General features: G+C 52.6%; 2 protein-coding genes across 2 annotated transcripts in view; one reads left to right on the forward strand and one right to left on the reverse strand.

Annotated features, from left to right (window-relative positions):
- Positions 1–1658: 1658 nt before the first annotated feature.
- ZIC5 (Zic family member 5) lies at positions 1659–9880 on the reverse strand. Its single transcript, XM_027741062.2, is given in 4 exon segments — positions 1659–3995; positions 8454–9333; positions 9336–9405; positions 9407–9880. Coding segments are annotated over 4 exon segments (1737 nt in total). The 5' UTR covers positions 9739–9880; the 3' UTR covers positions 1659–3540.
- Positions 9881–13040: 3160 nt separating this feature from the next.
- MPDZ (multiple PDZ domain crumbs cell polarity complex component) overlaps positions 13041–17751 on the forward strand; it is a 97383-nt gene continuing 92672 nt past the window's right edge. Inside the window, exons 1-5 of the mRNA XM_039381950.1 lie at positions 13041–13171; positions 13674–13951; positions 14248–14331; positions 14394–14735; positions 14957–15061. Coding sequence (XP_039237884.1) covers positions 13041–13171; positions 13674–13951; positions 14248–14331; positions 14394–14735; positions 14957–15061 — 940 coding nt within the window. The remainder of the gene's footprint in view (positions 13172–13673; positions 13952–14247; positions 14332–14393; positions 14736–14956; positions 15062–17751) is intronic.

Below are 17751 nucleotides of genomic sequence, written 5' to 3' on the forward strand. Positions count from 1 at the left end.
GGAAACTTGTTTTAGACACTCTATACAAGGTTCTGCTCATTGTCAGATATCTTTTATCTTTTATATTTCCCATGAATGATTCATGTCTCGGTGGCTTTGTGTCGCCTTCCTTTTCACAAGAAACTTCATTAGGGAGCTATAAGTTTTCCCATTGATTGGAGCCCTCATTTATGAGTGTTTTTCTGCTTCGTATGTTGGTTATTGTCATTCTGCTTGAAACAACTCTTTGCAACCTGTTTCACCTTTACCACATTTAACAAAACTGACTTAAAAAACACTCTAACCTTTTGGTGAAACTGTTCTTGACATTTTGACCAGTCATTTTCGAGCACTGGTAAATTACAGGACGGGGAGTGCAATCACCCTGGGCTAGTTTTATTTAATTGATTTTATTTTAAAAAATTAAAAAATAATCCTGAAGGATGCTGACACACAATTCTGTCCAGATTTTTTCACGCGTTTCTTTCAGTTTTCCTCTCTAGAAACGAGAAACCTGTGTCCTTGCTCCTCAGCTCCAGAAAACTACTTTTTTTTTTTTTTTCTCCTTCATTCCAGTGATCTCCTGGCGTTATTTCTTGCCTGACCTGACTGTTTCAGAATCATGTTCTGACATACCGTTTTGCTTCTGTGTCTACTACTGAAGAGTAGTGCTATTTAACTCACAAGTATCTGAGAGAGGAGACTGCCAGGAACATCTCTTTTCTTTTTTTTTTTAAATTCCCAACAGAAATACTAACATTTTAATTGATTTGATTTGATACTCTGATTAGCTGTCCTTGAGAGAAATGAAGAATGTCGTGTGTATGAATGTCAGACTTTGTCTGTGTCTTATCTGTCTGTCTATCCCTCTCTTTCCCCTGTGCCCGGGAAGCCAGCAGCAGATCACCAACTGCTCCATCATGAGAAAGCACCCCCCAATCCCGTGCCCCCATGCCCCCACCCTTAGCCCGGTTCAGGGGCAAACCCCCCCAGGAGCAAGGCCTGCAGCCGCGGGGGGGGACGCGAGGGTGGCTCGGCCCAGAGCATCCCTCCTCTGCCTGGCTGCAAACCCAAACGTAAATCCAAAGGAGAACCGTATTTACTCACACGTTTCTCTGCGGAAAGCCGGGGCATCTCAGCCACCCCCAAAATCTCCCGGTGCTGCTCCTGCTGCGCTATGAGGCTATGGCTATATCTGACTCTACCTACTGACCCTCGGGGGGAAAAGGGAATGTTTTGGTCTGTCTCTGCCCCTTGTCTGTCAGTAAGGCACATGCAATACATAGGAATAATATTTTTATTCATTTGCATGATAATTTTTTTTTTTGCTTTTTATGGGGTTTACAGAGATGAAAAATTTTAAATTAGCATTTTTTATTTAGGAGGTATCATGTGTCATAAAATTGTTGGGGAATTGTGTAACCCTATGTGTATCAAGTACATAAAAATAGTGATATATCCCCCCGAGCCACAGTTTATAAACCCTGCCATGTCGTAATGTATAGTGCAATCTGTTGTTAAAAAAATGCATAAATTAAAAAGTTCGTTTATAAATCAGCACCAATATATCTCTAATAAGATTACATTACATAAATTATTCTTTAAAAAGTTCATACCTTCCTTTATTATTTTCTATTTATTCAAATGGGCTTTGAAAAACGAATAAAAAGCAAATCGAATGAACTTTAAAAAATTATTTTCTATTCAAGTTTTCTGTTTGTTTTTAAAGTAACATCTGCTTCTTTAGATCCAACACAACAATATGAAGACAACGTTTAAAGGCTTCCAGAGTGACAGCACCATGCACTGTACTAATAATATAATATCTCTATGAACTATACATATATATATCAGCACCAACACACCGCACGGAGCACATGCAGGAAGAGTCTGTTTCACATTACATCAGTCATTCAAGTAAGCTGAAAAATATAATTTTTTTTGTTTTTTTTACAAACCACAGCATCATAAACAACAATCTATCACCAAAATTAATAAGAAAATTCTTTGGTGTGCTCTGTACTGTTCCAGGGGAGGAAAAAAAAAAAGAAAGAAAAAGGGTGATGTCAGAAAATAAATTAATTCGACTGTACAAAATAATCGCGTTCACATACACGTTATTAACAATGACAAGACGACATCTACCATTCACGGCACACAAAACACATTTCCACGAGCCCTGGGGGAGGGGAGGGAGGCTGCCGCTTCTCCTCTCAGGGTCTCTGAGGAGGAATTAGTGCTCTTTACTTCATTTGCGCCCTGCTCCTGGCTCCTGACGGATGGGCGACAGGCCGGGGTGTCCCCGCGCCCCGCAGCCCCTCGGCCGCTGGGCTGGGCAGTTGGGGGGTGGGGGGCGGTTGGCACCCCGACGGCAGCCTGCTTCCCCACCCCTCGCTTCTTTCCCAGCAGCTCCTGTCCCCTCCTCCCAGGTGACTCTGCCGAGCCATTTCAGGGGGATGGCGAAAAGCGCGCAGGCATCGGCTCGGTTGGAGAGAGGAAATAATATATATAAAAATAATAATAAAAAGACAGTCCCTCTGTCCCTGCCCCCTACTCCCAGGACTCGGTGGGCCTGGGGGGCTGCTCCCCTTCCCAATCCCTGAAGGGGCTGGAGGGAGGATGAGACAAAGTCTTCCTCTGCGAGACAAACTTTAAAAAAACAATAATAACCAGAGTAATAATAATACCAAGCCCGAGAAAAGGGAAATTCGCTGTCAGTTTTCGTGTTTAAAAAAAAATATATCCAAAATGTATCACAGTATCACAGTTGTCAAATAGCAGCGGGTTTCTCTTATTCTCTGGCTGCATTTTAGGAGCCATACACGTACAAACTATGGAGGAGTGATAAACGAGTCCTGCATCTTTTGTCTTTCCTTCCCTAAATCGTTTGCACATGGTTAGGGCTAAGGGAGAAAGAAAGAAGGCTGGAGAGAAAATGCCGGGTGCAGGTGGGACCCACTGACTCGGGAGAGAAACCATCAATTACAAAGGAGCTGAACTTCAAGAGGGGTAGGAAAATGCATTTATTTAATTTTATTTTAAGGGATGCATAACCTATCCTCGATTGGCTGGATTTTAGCAGGTGCTGCTTTACAGTCAGGAGGCTGCTGCTGATCTGGGGCTTTACCGAGGCCAAAGAGGAGGCGCTGAGTGGCAGCTAAGGTATTTAAGAGCCACTCCAGAGAGAGGCTGGGCTCTGCCAGCTCGCAGCCTTCACCAGCAAACTCTCTTGATAAGAGCAGTGGGCACGGGCAGGATGGGAGAAGGATATCTCCCTTGGCACTGTCCCCCTGCACACCGTGCAGCGCGGGTGGCTGAGAGGGCCCAGCCTGGCATTACAATGCTTTTTCTTACCAAAAGGGAAAAAAAAAAAGGTCCAAGTCTCTTTAATTAAATTAGTTAGCGTATAAACACCATAGGGTTTCGTACATGGAATAAATAGCGTGAGTCAAACCTGATGACACTTCCAGAGCAACCCCCATGCCAGGTGGCTGTTGCAGCCCAGGCCACTGTGGTGGGGCTGGGGCCACCGGCGGCAGCTCGGCACGGCTCAGCACGGCCCTAGGGAGCAGTTCTGCCCCCCGAGGTCCTATGGGGCTCGTCCTCCTCGGAAGCCGGGGAGGTGTCGCGGCTGGAAGGGGTGCGGGGCCGGCGGGGAGCCCCCCCGGCCTGGCAGACGTACCACTCGCTGAGGTTGGTGACCGGCGGGGACAGGGCGGCGGCGCGGCCGCGGGGCGCCTCGGCGACCGGGTCGGCCTCGGGAGGCAGCGGACCGTCGGGGGGCCCCGCCGCCGCATAGCCCTGTGAGCCTGGCGGCGGGGAGGGCGGCGGGGACTTGCAGTGGATCTTCATGTGCTTCCGCAGGGAGCTGGGGTGGGTGTAGGACTTGTCGCAGCCGCGAATCTTGCAGTAGTAGGGCTTGTCCGAGGTATGGACGTGGGAGTGCTTCTTGCGGTCGCTGCTGTTGGCGAACTTCCTCTCGCAGCCGTCAAACTCGCACTTGAAAGGCTTCTCCCCTGCCGGGACACAGCAACGGCACCGTTACCGGCGGGCGGGGGCTCGGCCCTGCCCGCAGCCCGCCCGCCGCACCGCAGCCCCTCCGCAGCGCGGCCTCCGGGGACGAGCGGCAGGGCAAAGCTTCCCCTTCCTTCCTTCTCCTCCCCTTTCCCCTTTTTCCTCCCCCCTCACGACAGTCGTGACATGCCCGAGGCTTCCGACCTCTTCCTCGTGTTTTGCTGCCTGTGACACGCTGCTGGCAGCCCCCAGACCCGAAGCCCCGGGCTGGCGGCGGCGGCAGGGCCCCCCCGGCCTTGTTTGCCCTCAGCGGCGCTCCCCTCGCACACGAGAAACCTTCATTACCGCTCTAATGACCGAGCCCAAACAAAACCTTTCAATGCCTTTGCCTGCGAGGGCTGGCGTTTGCCGGCAGCCTGGCTCGGCTGGCACATCTCCTGCGTAATCCGTTCCCAATGGGCACTGCGCTGGGGGAATAATTAGTTTGGGGAAAATAAAAGTAACACCTGTTTAAGCATCCCGATATAAAGACGAAGTACCCAGCAGCTCAGATTGAGAACCTGCAAGCTGGGGGGACCAACCCGAACACTGGAGATGAGGGTAGCAGACTGCTGTTACTGTAGCTGTTTACCTAAGACGAATTTGGGTCTAAAAATGTCCGGATTCTCTATTTTAAGTTTTACACACTGCTTAACAGTTAAAGGGGTTGTGAAAATCACACCCTCGTCTCCACACATAACGTACCCTGGAATAGATGCGTTCTGGTACATATAGTCGTGTCCCAGACCGACCCTTCCCCATAGTTCCTGAATGGGGCTGGGTAAATGCCTATTGCTTGTTGACCTGAGGGAAAAATAAAAAGTGTCCGAACCCTGTACTGAAGTTTCTTACAGCAACTTTTTCTTCCCCTGCCATGCACACGTGAGTCTGAGACAGACCTGCACTGATAATCCTTGTCATGTCTATTGCAACTCTTGAATCGGTTTAGGAATGACTGATGTGTATATTTTCAGATCTGTTTTGCTCTGAATTTTCAGAAATAACAACCCAACAGCTCTCTCGGTGGACATTTGCTCATTATCACCAAGCAATTTTTACTACCCCTCACATTTGTAAAATCATATTGCGTTTAGCAAAATAACAATGGAGATAAGAAAACTATTTTTATTTTCCAAAGCTGTTTCTCGGCTGTTACTATAGAAACATACACCTCCACAGCCTATTTACGCATCAGTTTTTTCAATTAAAATCGTCTCAGCCACCACCAATGTGGTACCACTAGAAAGTGCAAGGTTATCTTTTAAAAAAAAAAAGGGAGAGAGGAGGAAAAAAGGAATTAAAATTGTACCTCGTGGGTTTTAAGTGCACGAAAACCCCTGCACACCCCCGAGACAAATTTCCAGTCACTTCATTTGTTCATTAATTACTATTATCTTTTCTGGTAAAACAAAGTGAATCTACCAGAGGTTTTGCCTGGTTTCTATCTGTGTTACTCCAAGGATGCAGGCTCACACATCCTGCTGCTGGCAGTGGCCTGCAGAGTCCCAAGTCAAGCTGCCCTGAGATGCTCCCTGAGATGCTCTCACCAGTCGGACCAAATTGCATCCACTCATTCAGGGCTTTAGGGAAGTGTCTTTCCACATGGGTTCACATGTGGCACCCTCACCAGTCTCCAGATCTCGATGATCCAACTCCCCATAAATCCAGGAGTGGGGAAGGTCCCGGTGTGTCCCCATTATGCTGACGAAGGAATAACGTCAGAGTTTAACTATTTGTAGGTGGTTTCAACCCCAGGAAGGGGGCGAGATGCCAGGTGCCATCCCATAACTCCTCCCAGCAGCAGCAGTGCCGGCGATGGGGAGGGACACAGAAGGGGTTTGGGGTCACTTTTTTTAGAGGGTGGCAGGGTGTGGAAGTCATCGGAAGGAAGCCTCATCTTCGGTGAGGGGGCAGCGAAGTTGCAGGAGGGAGGGGATCACCATTTCTGTTAGGACACAACAGGGGTGGCAACAGCAATTTGTCCCCAAAATGGGAGAGGAGCTGCAGAGTGGGCTGTGCAGCTTCCAGGGTAATGCTTTTGAGGAAAAAGGACAAAACAAAAAAAAAAACCACAAAACAAGCAAGCAAACTCCTCCTGAATTTACCAACATACTCTTCTTCCTGCAGAATCACCAGAAACACATAAAATCTCCTAATGATACAATTATGGTGTTATTATTCCCCCCCACACACCCCTGAATGCCTGTAATAAACGAATAGTTTGTAAATCTCTCCTGCTCCCAAGCTGCACATGACTAAATTAAAGTTGAGGAAGCAAAATTACAGCAATTAATCTGATAGGCATGGGCAGAAGGTTTGGGATCCCTCGTCCACTCGAAGGTTCTGCGTGGGGAACAACTCATGACCTCTTTGTCCTCCCGTGGGCCCGAGCTGTCATTTTAGGTGGGCTGTTGCCCCGAGCCCCGAGGGCTGCTTTGTTGTAACGACCCCTTCTGAGTGGATTTAGCCTTTCCCCGTGGGCTCATGCGTGGGCACCCTCCCAGGGACTGCAAGCTGAAAACTCCAAATTTCCTTTGCAAAGGGCCATGTCCCACGCAGGGCCTCGGGCCAATGGTCGACCTCAGCTTAGAGCTGCAAACTGTGACCAATATATATTTGGGTTATTGGGGGGGGGGGGTGTCTTTCTCCCGCTGAATCTCTCTGACCGCTCCCAAGCCTCTCCCGGACTCGTTCCCACTTTCCCCCCCTCAGCCCCCTCCTTGGAGCTGAGATGGGTAAGGAATTGAGAAGCCTAGGAAAGTCTGCAGTGAAGTTTTGTTTTTCAAACCAAGGCAGATGGAGAAGGCTATAGATGACAAAACCACGGGCCTCCAGCACTTAACTCATCCCACGGTGCCATTAATACAACAAGAATAACAACAGAAAGTGTCAGACCCCCCAGGAGAAAACTTCCTCCCCCACCCGCGGCTCTGGGTGCAGAGCGCCGGGCACCCTCAAGGCTCCGCTGCTACCTACGGGCTCATGCCTGACATATTCTGCAGATAAAAATCTATAATCCTTTCAGCCATGGGCCATTTGGTTTTACATCAGAACAACACGTTGCACGGTCGCCGCTTTTCTCTTCCCGAGCAGCACACAATAAATCAAGAAAGCAATTACGGCAACTCCACTTCCTTAAGTATCCTCCGAGGAATAATATTTATCTGCCACTATAAATCCCGGCTTCGTTCGTTTTCGGCAGAGTTTTTACACCCAGATGGAAATGCGTATTTCGGGGGTGGCGACAAATGAGGAGAAAGTAAAAAAGAAAAAAAAAAGAAAAAGAAAAAAAAAGAAGAAAAAAAAAAGAAAAAAAAGAAAAAAAAAAAAAAAAAAAAAAAAAAACAAAACAAACACAGAAAGAAAAAATACTCAAGGGCTCATACACAGCCCGAGCCTCTCCAGGGCATCTCCCCCGGGTGCCGCTTCCTCCTCCCGCAGCCCCGCCGGGCAGTCGGAGCAACTTTGAAGTTTCCTTCTCCCATCACCAAAGGGAGTGAAGCGTCCTCCGGTGAGAGCCTTCCCCCGTGCTCTCCGGCTCCGCGGACACCGCCGCAGGCGGGAGGAGCCCGGGCAGCACCAGCAGCCTCGGGACAGGGGTCAGTACCCGTACCCAGCGTCACGAGCAGCCCCGGCAGGGCCGCCGGCATCCCCAGCAGTTACGGCAGTATCGTTAGGTCAGGCAGGGGGTACCCCCGGCAGTATCGGTGGTCCCAACAGAAGGGACAGCTCCGGAGGGAGGGTAGCCCCAGGAGCGGTGGTCACAGGGGCAGCCCGGTACCCCGGTAGTACCGGTAGCCCCGAGCGCTGCCGCCGCCCGCAGCGCAGGGGAACTGCGCCCCCAAGAGCCCCCGCGGCCCCATCTCGGCCGGGCGAAGCGTCCTCCGTCCGGCTTCGTCCCGCCGGCAGAACCGGCAGGAAAAGCAGAATCGCCGTTCCTCGGCGCGGGGAGGGAGGTGGCAAAGCGGAGCGCTCCCTAGACACGGGGTGAGCCCCCCGGGGTGCCCTGGACAGGGGCGGAGGGAGCCGGGACGGGCGAGTGCTCGTCCTCTTCCCGTTCTTCCGCAGGGGCTGCTGCTCATCTTCCCCCAGCTCTGCGTTATTTATTAATCGATGTATTTATCCGGTGGTGCCGGGATGTGGGGAGGTGGGTGGCGGAGGGGGTGGGGAGGGAGCTGCCCAAGGTGCAGGGGGGGCTGGGGGGGGGGGGGCGACGGGACACGTGTGTGCAGGGTAGAGGGGCCGGGTGCGTGTGCGTAGCTGTGTGTGCGTGGCCCGTGTGCTGCCGAATTACTTATTCATGAAAAAGTCACATGTCCGGCGGTGCGCAGGAAAGGAGGAAAAGAGGAGGAAAGGGAGGGGGGGAAAGAAGAAAGAAGGAAACCCTTGCAGGGGCGGGGGAGGGGGGAAGAACAACCTACCTGTATGAGTCCGCTTGTGGATCTTGAGGTTTTCGGAACGAGCGAAGACCTTCCCGCAGCCAGGGAAGGGGCAGGGGAAGGGCTTCTCTCCCGTGTGCACTCGGATGTGGTTGATGAGTTTGTATTTCGCTTTGAAGGGCTTGCCTTCGCGGGGACACTCCTCCCAGTAGCACACGTGGCTGCTCTGCTCGGGCCCGCCGACGTGCTCCACGGTGACATGGCTCACCAGCTCCTGCATCGTGCTGAAAGTTTTGGAGCAAGGCTTCCTACCGCCCGGTGGCGGCGGCGGAGGCGGCGGAGGCGGATCCCGGTCGATCCATTTGCAGATCAGCTCTTGCTTGATGGGCTGTCGCATGTACCGCAGGAAGGCCCCGGCCGCCGCCGCCGCCCCGACGTGGGCATGGTGGTGGTGGTGATGGTGGTGGTGGTGGGGATGGGGATGGTGCGGGTGCCCGTGGCCGGCCGCCGCCAGGTTGAGGTTGACGGAGCCGTAGCCTTGCAACGCCGAGGAGGAGGAAGCGGCGGCAGCCCCGTAGTGCGCCTCGGCGCGCCCGTAGAGCTCCCCGGCGGCGGCCGCCAGCCCCAGGCGCATCTGCCCGTTGAGCGGCGGGTGGCGGCCGGCCGGCGCGCCTTGCTCGCCGGCCGGCGGCGGCGGGAAGGCGGCGTGCGCCCCGTCGTTTGCGCCGTAGGTGCCCGCGGCCGAGATGAAGACGCCGTGGGGCGGCGGGTGCGGAAGGTGGGGGGAGCCGACGGGCGGGTGCTGCTCTCCCAGCGCCCCGTGCACGGCGGCGGCGGCGGCAGCGGGAAGCTCCCGCCGCAGGAGGAAGTCCCGGCCCGCCGCCCCCCCCGACGGGTATCCCGGGAGGGCGGCGGCGGGCGGCGCGTAGGCGGCGGCGGTGGTGGCGGCGGCGGTGGTGGCGGCGGCGGTGGCGGCGGTGGTGGTGGCGGCGGGCGCGGCGAAGGCGGCGGCGGTGAGCGCCTCGGGTGTGAGCTTGAGGGCGGCGGGCTGCGCCATGTGCTCGGGTCCGAGCGGCGTGAGGGCGCCGCCGGGGTCGCCGCCGGCGTCCCCGGGGTGGAGGTGGGCCGCGTGGTGGGGGTGGACGTGGTGGTTCCCCAGCCCCGGGAAGCCTGTCATGTTCTGGTGAGGATGGGGCTGAGACGCTGCCAAATCCGCTAATCTCAGTGTCGGGTTCCTCTTGCTCAAAGGGGGCTCCATAACGACACAGCCAAGCCCATCTACGCTCGCTGTTGTTATTTTTTTCCCTTTACCCGCCTTCAAAAACATGTATATATTAAGCGGCTCTTTAACTTCTTTTGTCTGCGCTCCGAGCCCCGCGCATCCCTGGCCCCGCTCTGCCCGCCCGCGATTGGCAGAGCCCTCACCACACTCCGGCGGCGCGCTGGGGAATACGGCTCGGACACCGCGCCGGAGGGATTGGACGGATCTCGATGATTGGCAGCGGCCGGGGCCGCGCGATTGGCTTCCTTTCAGGCCGCGGGCGCAGCGGGGATCCGCCCCCGCCGCCCCCCGCGCCCCCCCCGCGCCGCCCCCCGAAGTTGCACTTGCAAAACTTCGCGCGGGGCCCGACGGGGCGCACCCGCCGCCTCCCCCCGCCGCCCCCCGCCGGCAGCACCGGGCAGCACCGGGCGGCAGCTGCCTCTGCTCCCCCGGCACCGGACGGGGCGCCCTGCTCGCAGGCGCCGCCGCGTTTACGTTTGCGGGGCGGTGGGGTTTCTCTGCTCGCCTGGAAGGAGCCCACGCGCGGGGCTGCTTCCCAGGTCCGCACTCGGTTTCTTTTTCTTTTTTTCTTTTTTTTGGAGGGCCACTTCATTCATGCATGAGGCGGGAAAGCACGCCCTCATACAACGTACCAGCCCCACACCCACGCGAGGCCGAGGCTGTGTGTACTCACGCCTGAGGTAACACTAGGGGAAGGCAGCCAAAGTTTTCCTAAAAAGAAAACGGCGGGGGTTGGGATTCCTTTCCTTTAGAAAATAAACGAGTAAGCAGGGAGGGAAGGAGGAGGGGGGCAAGTGGCACATGTTAGGGCCAAGTTTTGGGAGCCTGCGCTCGCCGCCTCTTTGGGGCTTCCTCCTCCCGCAGCCCCTTGCCGCGGCGCCCCTTGACCCTCAGGGGGCCGCCAGCCGTACCCCAAGCAGCTGCCTCCACCTCAGCCTTAATTCTGCAACGGCGAAATAGAGATGGAACTGCCGCAGTGACACCGGCCCGGAGCATAAACGCTTTGGGATGTAGGGGACAGAGGGGGGAGGTAGGACGGGAAATGGGGGAGTCTCCGCCTAGGGACTGTCAGCCCTGAGCTGCTGCCCTAGACGAAAAGGGAGGAAGAGTGGGAGCTCTCCTAAAAGGGGGCAGAGGTGGGGAACGGGCGGGGAAAGCGCTGGGACCGCCCCTGGGGTGTGGGGTGTGGTAGTCCTCGAAAGTGGAGCTCTTTGTGGAGCGCCGAAGCTGCCCCGTCGACACAAAGGATGCTGTCGTTCGAGGGGGACGACTAGGCAGTGCCGGGATTTCCCTGCCGAGCCAAAAGGGGGAGAGGAGCATTGTCGTGAATTTTCTGTAGGACTGAGGGAGGAGAAGTAGCTTTTATTGATATATCATCTGCTTTCTTTAGGCTACTGGTCCCCCTGGGAATGCCTTGAGCTCCTGCTCTCCTTGGAAAGTGCAGGCAGGCTGCCTGCCCTTCCTTACCTATGAGGCAGAGAGGGACGCTCCTCCGCCATCCCAGGAGAGGAAGAGGTGTGGGGGATGCCAGTGGACGCCCATACACACACACCCTGGCCCTCCCCGGCAACCTAATCCCCTTGACCAAACTACATCTGCTCGTCTTGTCCTTTTCCCTACGCTGAGCCATGTTTAAAGGAAGCCCCGTGCTGGTCCGGCATTTCCTGGGCCAGGCTCCAGAACCCCCTCCTCCCTCCCTCCCGCCGGTACTCACGCGAGGAAAACTTGCAGGATTTGGCCCACGGCTGCCGAAGGGGTGGGACAGGCTATAGGGAATGCTCAAGGGGGAGCGAGACCCGCCGGTTCCCTCTTCTCTCTCCCCCCCCCGCGAGCCGAACCGTTGTTCCCAGCTCTAGTGGCCGCGGTGGGGGTTTCAGTGATTCTGCAAGGCAAGAAACGGGAATAAATGATCCCCGGGTTTTAAAAGGGACTGCTTGATGGTTTTATTGCACAGTAAAAACTTCTCGCTAACTAGCCGTACGTCTGTATGGGTATTTATATACGTATGTTTTCTATACGTCCGTCCAAACAGTGCCTTCCCTCGCTAAATTCTGGGCACGTGTCTGGACTGAGGTTCAGAATGGTTTGACAGGAGATGCTGTGGAGATGAAGAACAGCATCACGGCTCCTCATCCCTCTCCTGTTAAAAGCAGCGTGATATGTATCTGTCATCGATTTAATACGTCTTAACTCAAATATATCCCCCGATCAATTTCTTTTTATGAGAGGCTATAAAACAATGAAAATATTTTATAGGTGGCTAATAGGCAGCTGACCTGTGACTGTGGGGAGGGAGGGGTTGATCGAGACTCAGGTGGAAACTAGCCCATTTTTAGGACTGGCTGAAAAAGCCAGAAAGCAAAGGTGACTGCGCGGGCCAGGACAATTTTGGACATTTCCATCTCCAAAAGTGCCATCAAGAATTTAAAGCCCATTGACTCACCGATACCAGCTCAGGCCCAGGCTGCTACAGCCCTCTGGACCTGCAACACAGGGAGGCGAACTGTGCTATCCCCTCAGCCCCCCAAAAACCTCAGCAGCGCCCGTCGGGGGTCGGAACGCACCCTGTTCCCGTGGCGGAGCCGGCTGCGAAACTCTCCCACAGTGCCCCGCTCGCCGGCAAATCTGCTAAAGGACATGGGGGGGGCTGCAGAGGCGGGGTGAAGCCTGGAAGCCTTCAGATTTGTTTCATAAAGCTTCCTCTATAAACCGAGCTCGGGCTATCGGCTTTAGAAGGTATTTAACTAAAACGTTGTGCTGCGAGCTGCGTTATGTAAATGTATGCTAATGATCATGAACACCATTTACAAACAATCGTCTTTAATGCACGTCTTATTGATAGTTAGGGAGCAGAGAGCAATATTTTATAACTTGTAAAGCATTCTTCTGGGGAAGCATTAGAAAGGGAGCGCGATTGCCGCTTTCCTTGGCAAGACCTCCAAATCTCCCCCAAATCTGCTGAAAAAGCCTACCCTCCTCCCGACCCGTCGCGAGTGGCTTGCTTTGCTCCTGGGGCTGCCTTGCGGCATGGGGGAGCCCGTGGCGCGGTGCCCTCCGTGAACATGCTTGATTGGAGATGGATTTCGCCCGTACCAGGAGGGAGCGCCCCGAGTCATAGCCCCGTGGGGACCGACACGGGCAGGGAGTAAACACGGTATCCTCCTCACCATCCCATCGGAGGAATAACATGAAGGAACTGGAAGCTCGGGCGGGAGTGGGTGGCTGCCCAGGGGCACGAAAGGGAAAGAGAGAGCCATGTGGCAGTGAGACTCCACATCCCTCCTTTATTGAGGGGCTCAGCGGATGGATATTTTATACCCTTAAAAATTAAACTTCTCCTGAGCCAAATGTCGTCACTCTGTGCACCCGAGTGGGAACCCGAGGGCTGGCACCCGGACACGAGTGGGTGCCGGCACCGTGCTCGACGTCGGGCTGCTGGGGCCGAGACCCGCCACATCTTTGGGACAGGGATTTACGAGTAAAAGTTTCGGAGCTGCTGTTTTCAGTGAGCGCCTTGCCAGGGAAAGAGGGATCCCTTCGGGGTTTGCTCAAATAGGGACAAAATAAGGAAAAAAAATTCCATCCTTCAGTCTCTCTCTCTCTCTCTCTCTCTCTCTCTCTCTCTCTCTCTCTGTCTATCTATCTATCTATCTATCTATCTATCTATCTATCTTTCTATTTATCTATGCCTACAGAGAAATAAAGAGATAAAGAGAGAGGCGGTCTCAGGAAACCCAGGCCAAATTTTGCTCTGATCTCTCTCTCCCCCTTCCCCTCTCTCTGTAGCTGAACGTCACCGTTGGAAGAAGCTGTTGAGATAAATCAAATAGTGACACTTTGACGGCTTTACTTGTATAAGCAATATGGTTACCATATGGCATTGTTATTTATGAATGACGGCATAAATTGTATTACAAAGTCCATCGCCCTTTATTGGGGCGCTTCTTCCATGCCTCTAACGTTTATGTGGGCATCTCCAGATGGAAGAAGGTGCATATAATAAAGCCCGGCAGTGCGGCCGCAGACCCCATTTTGGGGGCGTTGCGCCGGGTCTACACTGGCTGCAGAATGAGGCGCGCAGCAGGGAAGGGCGCGGGGCGCGCGAAGTACGCGGCTCTGCGCGTCCCTCGACCGCAGCTGGGCAGGGCAGAGGCACCGGCTGCCACTCGGCCAAGGTTCCCGTCCTGGAAAAAAACGCTACACTGCTCCTCGCCCCCGCCGCCTCACGCCATTACTGCCGAGAGAGGGGTTTTATACAGCAACTTCTTTTATACATACATATATATAAGTGCAACTGAAGAAACAATAAATATTAATGGCACGAAAGCAGTGTGCTCCTTCCTCCTGCCCCTGCTCTGCCTAGCGTGGGTTTGTTTTGATTTTTTTGTTGTTGTTGTTTTGCTTTGGCTTGGTTTTTGTTTTTGTTTTTTTTTTAAGAAGTATTTGAAGGTTACAGCTTTGGCTGAGATTTTCATTATTTCCCCTTTTTCTTTTACATTACACTGCCGGTAGAGCCTGACAAAGAACTTTTGTCCCGAAGTGTGTGTTTTACAGAGGGAGGCTACAGCACAACACATGTGGTCTTCACGGGTCATAGGTCGAACGGCCTAGAAGTGGCTCGAATCGGCACCATCAAAGGTAACCTGCAACTTAATATCCTGTTGATGAGCTTGTTGAATTTATGAGTGTCTGTGATACAGACAACGGTGCAAGTGATGCCGCTCAACTGGCCTCTTCTTCCCAGGCTACCGGCCAACCGCACGCCCCCTCCTCGGCCCGCACCTCATCCCTGTTACTCTGTGGGAAGGATGAATTTTGGGGGAAAGACCCTCTCTTCCCCCTTTCCCTATCCCTCCTTCCCCACGGTGGGTCCTTCAACTTCTTTTTCTCCGATGAGGCCGTCGCCAGCCGCATCCTCCACAGCCTGCGCCCCCACCGCGGTACCTACGGCTACCGAGGAGGGGGCGATGGAAGGAGGGGGCGCGGATACTCCCCAGAGGGCGCTGACACCTCCGGGGAAAAGGGGCTAGCAGGCGAAGACGGTAGATACAGTCCAGGGGAAGTAAGAAATTGCTTTCCCTCGCCCCGACCCCCCCACTAGCTCTCTCCACCAGCCGGCAAGAAAAAGAGCAGAGTAGTTTTAAAGAGAATTTCGGAAAACTTACAAAGACATGAACGGTTTCCCGGGAAAGCCGACGTTTGCTCTGCAGGTCTGGCACCTCCAGAAACCTGTTGAAAAACTTCTTTCAACAAACCGATTTAGCACCGACTTTGGGTGACCGCTTGCTTTCCTCCCTCGAAAGCTGCCGTAAGCCGCAGGCTGCGTTTGTGGCGGTGGCCCGACGAGAGAGTGCGGGGCTGGCTGCCGGTGCGTCTGCTCCCCCCCCCTTCCTCCCTCGCTCCCTTCCCTTGTTACCCTGTGACATGGGGGAAAGAGGTTTTGCGGTTCAGAGGGAAATAAAGCACTTCTTAGGAGGGACGGCGACGTGACTTTGAACTTGGATCAGCTCCTCTGTTTCCTGCAGAGAGAGTAGGGCTGGAGCCCTGAAAGAATAGCAGAGCGCGGCCAGCCTACGGGGGCTCCGGATGGAATTCACCGCGTCCCCCTGAAAGCGCCCCGGTGTCGGCGCCGCTGAGCGGGCAGAGCGAGGGGTGAGGGGAGGGGACGCAGGAAAATAAGGGAAGGAAAGAAAAAGGAGAGAAAGGAATAAAGAAAGAGAATAAAGAAATAAGAGAGAAAGGAAAAGAAAGGGAGGGAAAGGAGAGGAAGGAAGGAAGGGAGGAAGGAAAAGAGAAGATGAGGGAAAATAAAGGAGGAAAGAGAGAGAGGAAAAGAGGAGTAGAGAAAGAAAGAAAAAGAAAGAAAGGAAAGAAAGAAAGAGAAAGAAAGAAAGAAAGAAAGAAAGAAAGAAAGAAATCAAAAAAGCAAGCAATACAGCACTGAGAGACATAAAACCTCTCTGCATTTTAGATAGAGGATCCATGTTTATTCCTAGTATTACTTATCTGAAAAACATCAGTCTCAAAACAAAAGCTGAATTTGACATACACAGTTAATCTGTGTATATTTCTTCAGCATTTGCCTTTTTGAGGTTATCACAAACTCAACTAGGTTTGAAAAGACCTCTGAGATCGAGTCCAACCTATGACCAAACACAACCCTGTCAACTAGACCATGGCACTAAGTGCCACATCCAGGCTTTCCTTAAACACCTCCAGGGACGGTGCCTCCAGCACCTTCCTGGGCAGCCCATTTGAATGCCCAATGACTCTTTCTGTGAAGAACCTCTTCCTAATGTCCAACCTAAACCTCCTCTGGCACAGCTTAAGACCGTGCCCCCTTGTCCTACTGCTGGTTACCTGGCAGAGAAAACTGACCTCCAGCTGGCTACAACCTCCTTTCAGGCAGTTGTAGAGAGTGATGAGGTCTCCCCTGAGCCTCCTCTTCTCCAGGCTAAACAACCCCAGCTCCCTCAGCCTCTCCTCATAGCACTTGTGCTCCAGTCCCTTCACCAGCCTCGTTGCTCTTCTCTGGACCTGCTCCAGCACCTCAATATCCTTCCTGAACTTAGGGGCCCAGAAATGGACTCAGGATTCAAGCAAGGGCCTCACCAGTGCCGCATACAGGGAAATAATCACTTCCCTGGTCCTGCTGGCCACACGGTTCCTGATACAGGCCAGAATGCCATTGGCCTTCTTGGCCACCTGGGCTCACTACTGGCTCATGTTCATCTTCCTCTCAATCATTATCCCCAGGTCCCTTTCTGTCTGGCCACTGTCCAGCCACTCTCTCCCCACCTGTAGTGCTGCAGGGGGTTGTTATGGCCAAAAGGCATGTGACCTGGCACTTGGCCTTGTTGAATCTCGTACCACTGGATTTGGCCCATTGATCCAGCCTGTCCAGGTCCCTCTGCAGAGCCCTCCTACCTTCCAGCATATTGACACTCCCTCTGAACTGGTTGCCATCTTCAAATTTGCTAATGGTAGACTCAATCACCTCATCCAGATCATCAGTAAAGATATTAAACAGGACTGGGCCCAACGCTGATTCCTGAGGCATGCCACTAGTGACTGGCCAACAACTGGATACAACACCATTCACCACCAGTATATGATGCAATGTTGAAGGAAGTATCTGCAGCTGCAGGAGGTATAAGATTTCTAGTACTGAGGAAGTAGCTCAAAGCAGCCAAGGGGCAAAATTTAAATTTTTTGACACCTTCTTCTCCTTTTCCTTACTTTTCAATACCTTCTTCCTGGTACCTCTCTTCTGGCAGAACGTAGGCTGTTTTTAAACTTCTGCAAGTCTTGTTCTTGGAAGGAGCACCTTGTTAACAGTTGTGCAAGACTTACTGATTTGGGTCTGAAGTGAAGATGATGATGCAAACAGCTTGGTTTGTTAGTTTCTTGTAATCAAATACAGTGTGGGTGAAGACTTCAAGATGTGCTTACAGCTATTATTGAGAGCAGAATGGCTTTTCAAAATGGCCACTTCTTGTCATGTTCACCTGTAGATGTCTATCCTGTAAAAATTCATGAGGTTATAGAAATTAGATCAGTTTTTTAGTGGTATTACCTCTGGCCAAAGCAATCCTGTATTATCAAGTAGAGAGATGGCTAATGCAGTAGCAATTTTTTTTTCTTGTGTTTAATTTTGGTTTTGGTTGGAGTTGTTCAGATAAAGAACTGGAATCAGATTCTCTTGGCAAGTAGCGTCATAGCTCTCCTGAAATCTTCTTTCTTTAGGCACATGCATACTTATCTAGTCAAACTAGGTTTGATTAGTATCTGTCTGGTTGCCATATTTGCACTTTAAAAAATATTAGCTGCTACTTGGCATGCAGAAAGGACAGAATAAAAGAAGAGTATAGCAGGATCTTGATGGATTTTTACTTTATGAAATCCTGTTTTAAATGTATGCATAAATATTGATGCCCATATAAATACAATGAAATTAAAACCTTTTATATGTAATCACATATCAGTTATTGAAATGGCTAGAAACTGTCTGTTTTAGACAACTGAAAGATGAAAAAATTAAATCCAAAACTTTTTTAA

Source organism: Pipra filicauda, unplaced genomic scaffold, assembly GCF_003945595.2.
Source record: "Pipra filicauda isolate LSUMZ 115617 unplaced genomic scaffold, ASM394559v2 scaffold24_size8852520_pilon, whole genome shotgun sequence".
Classification (NCBI taxonomy): Eukaryota; Metazoa; Chordata; class Aves; order Passeriformes; family Pipridae; genus Pipra; species Pipra filicauda.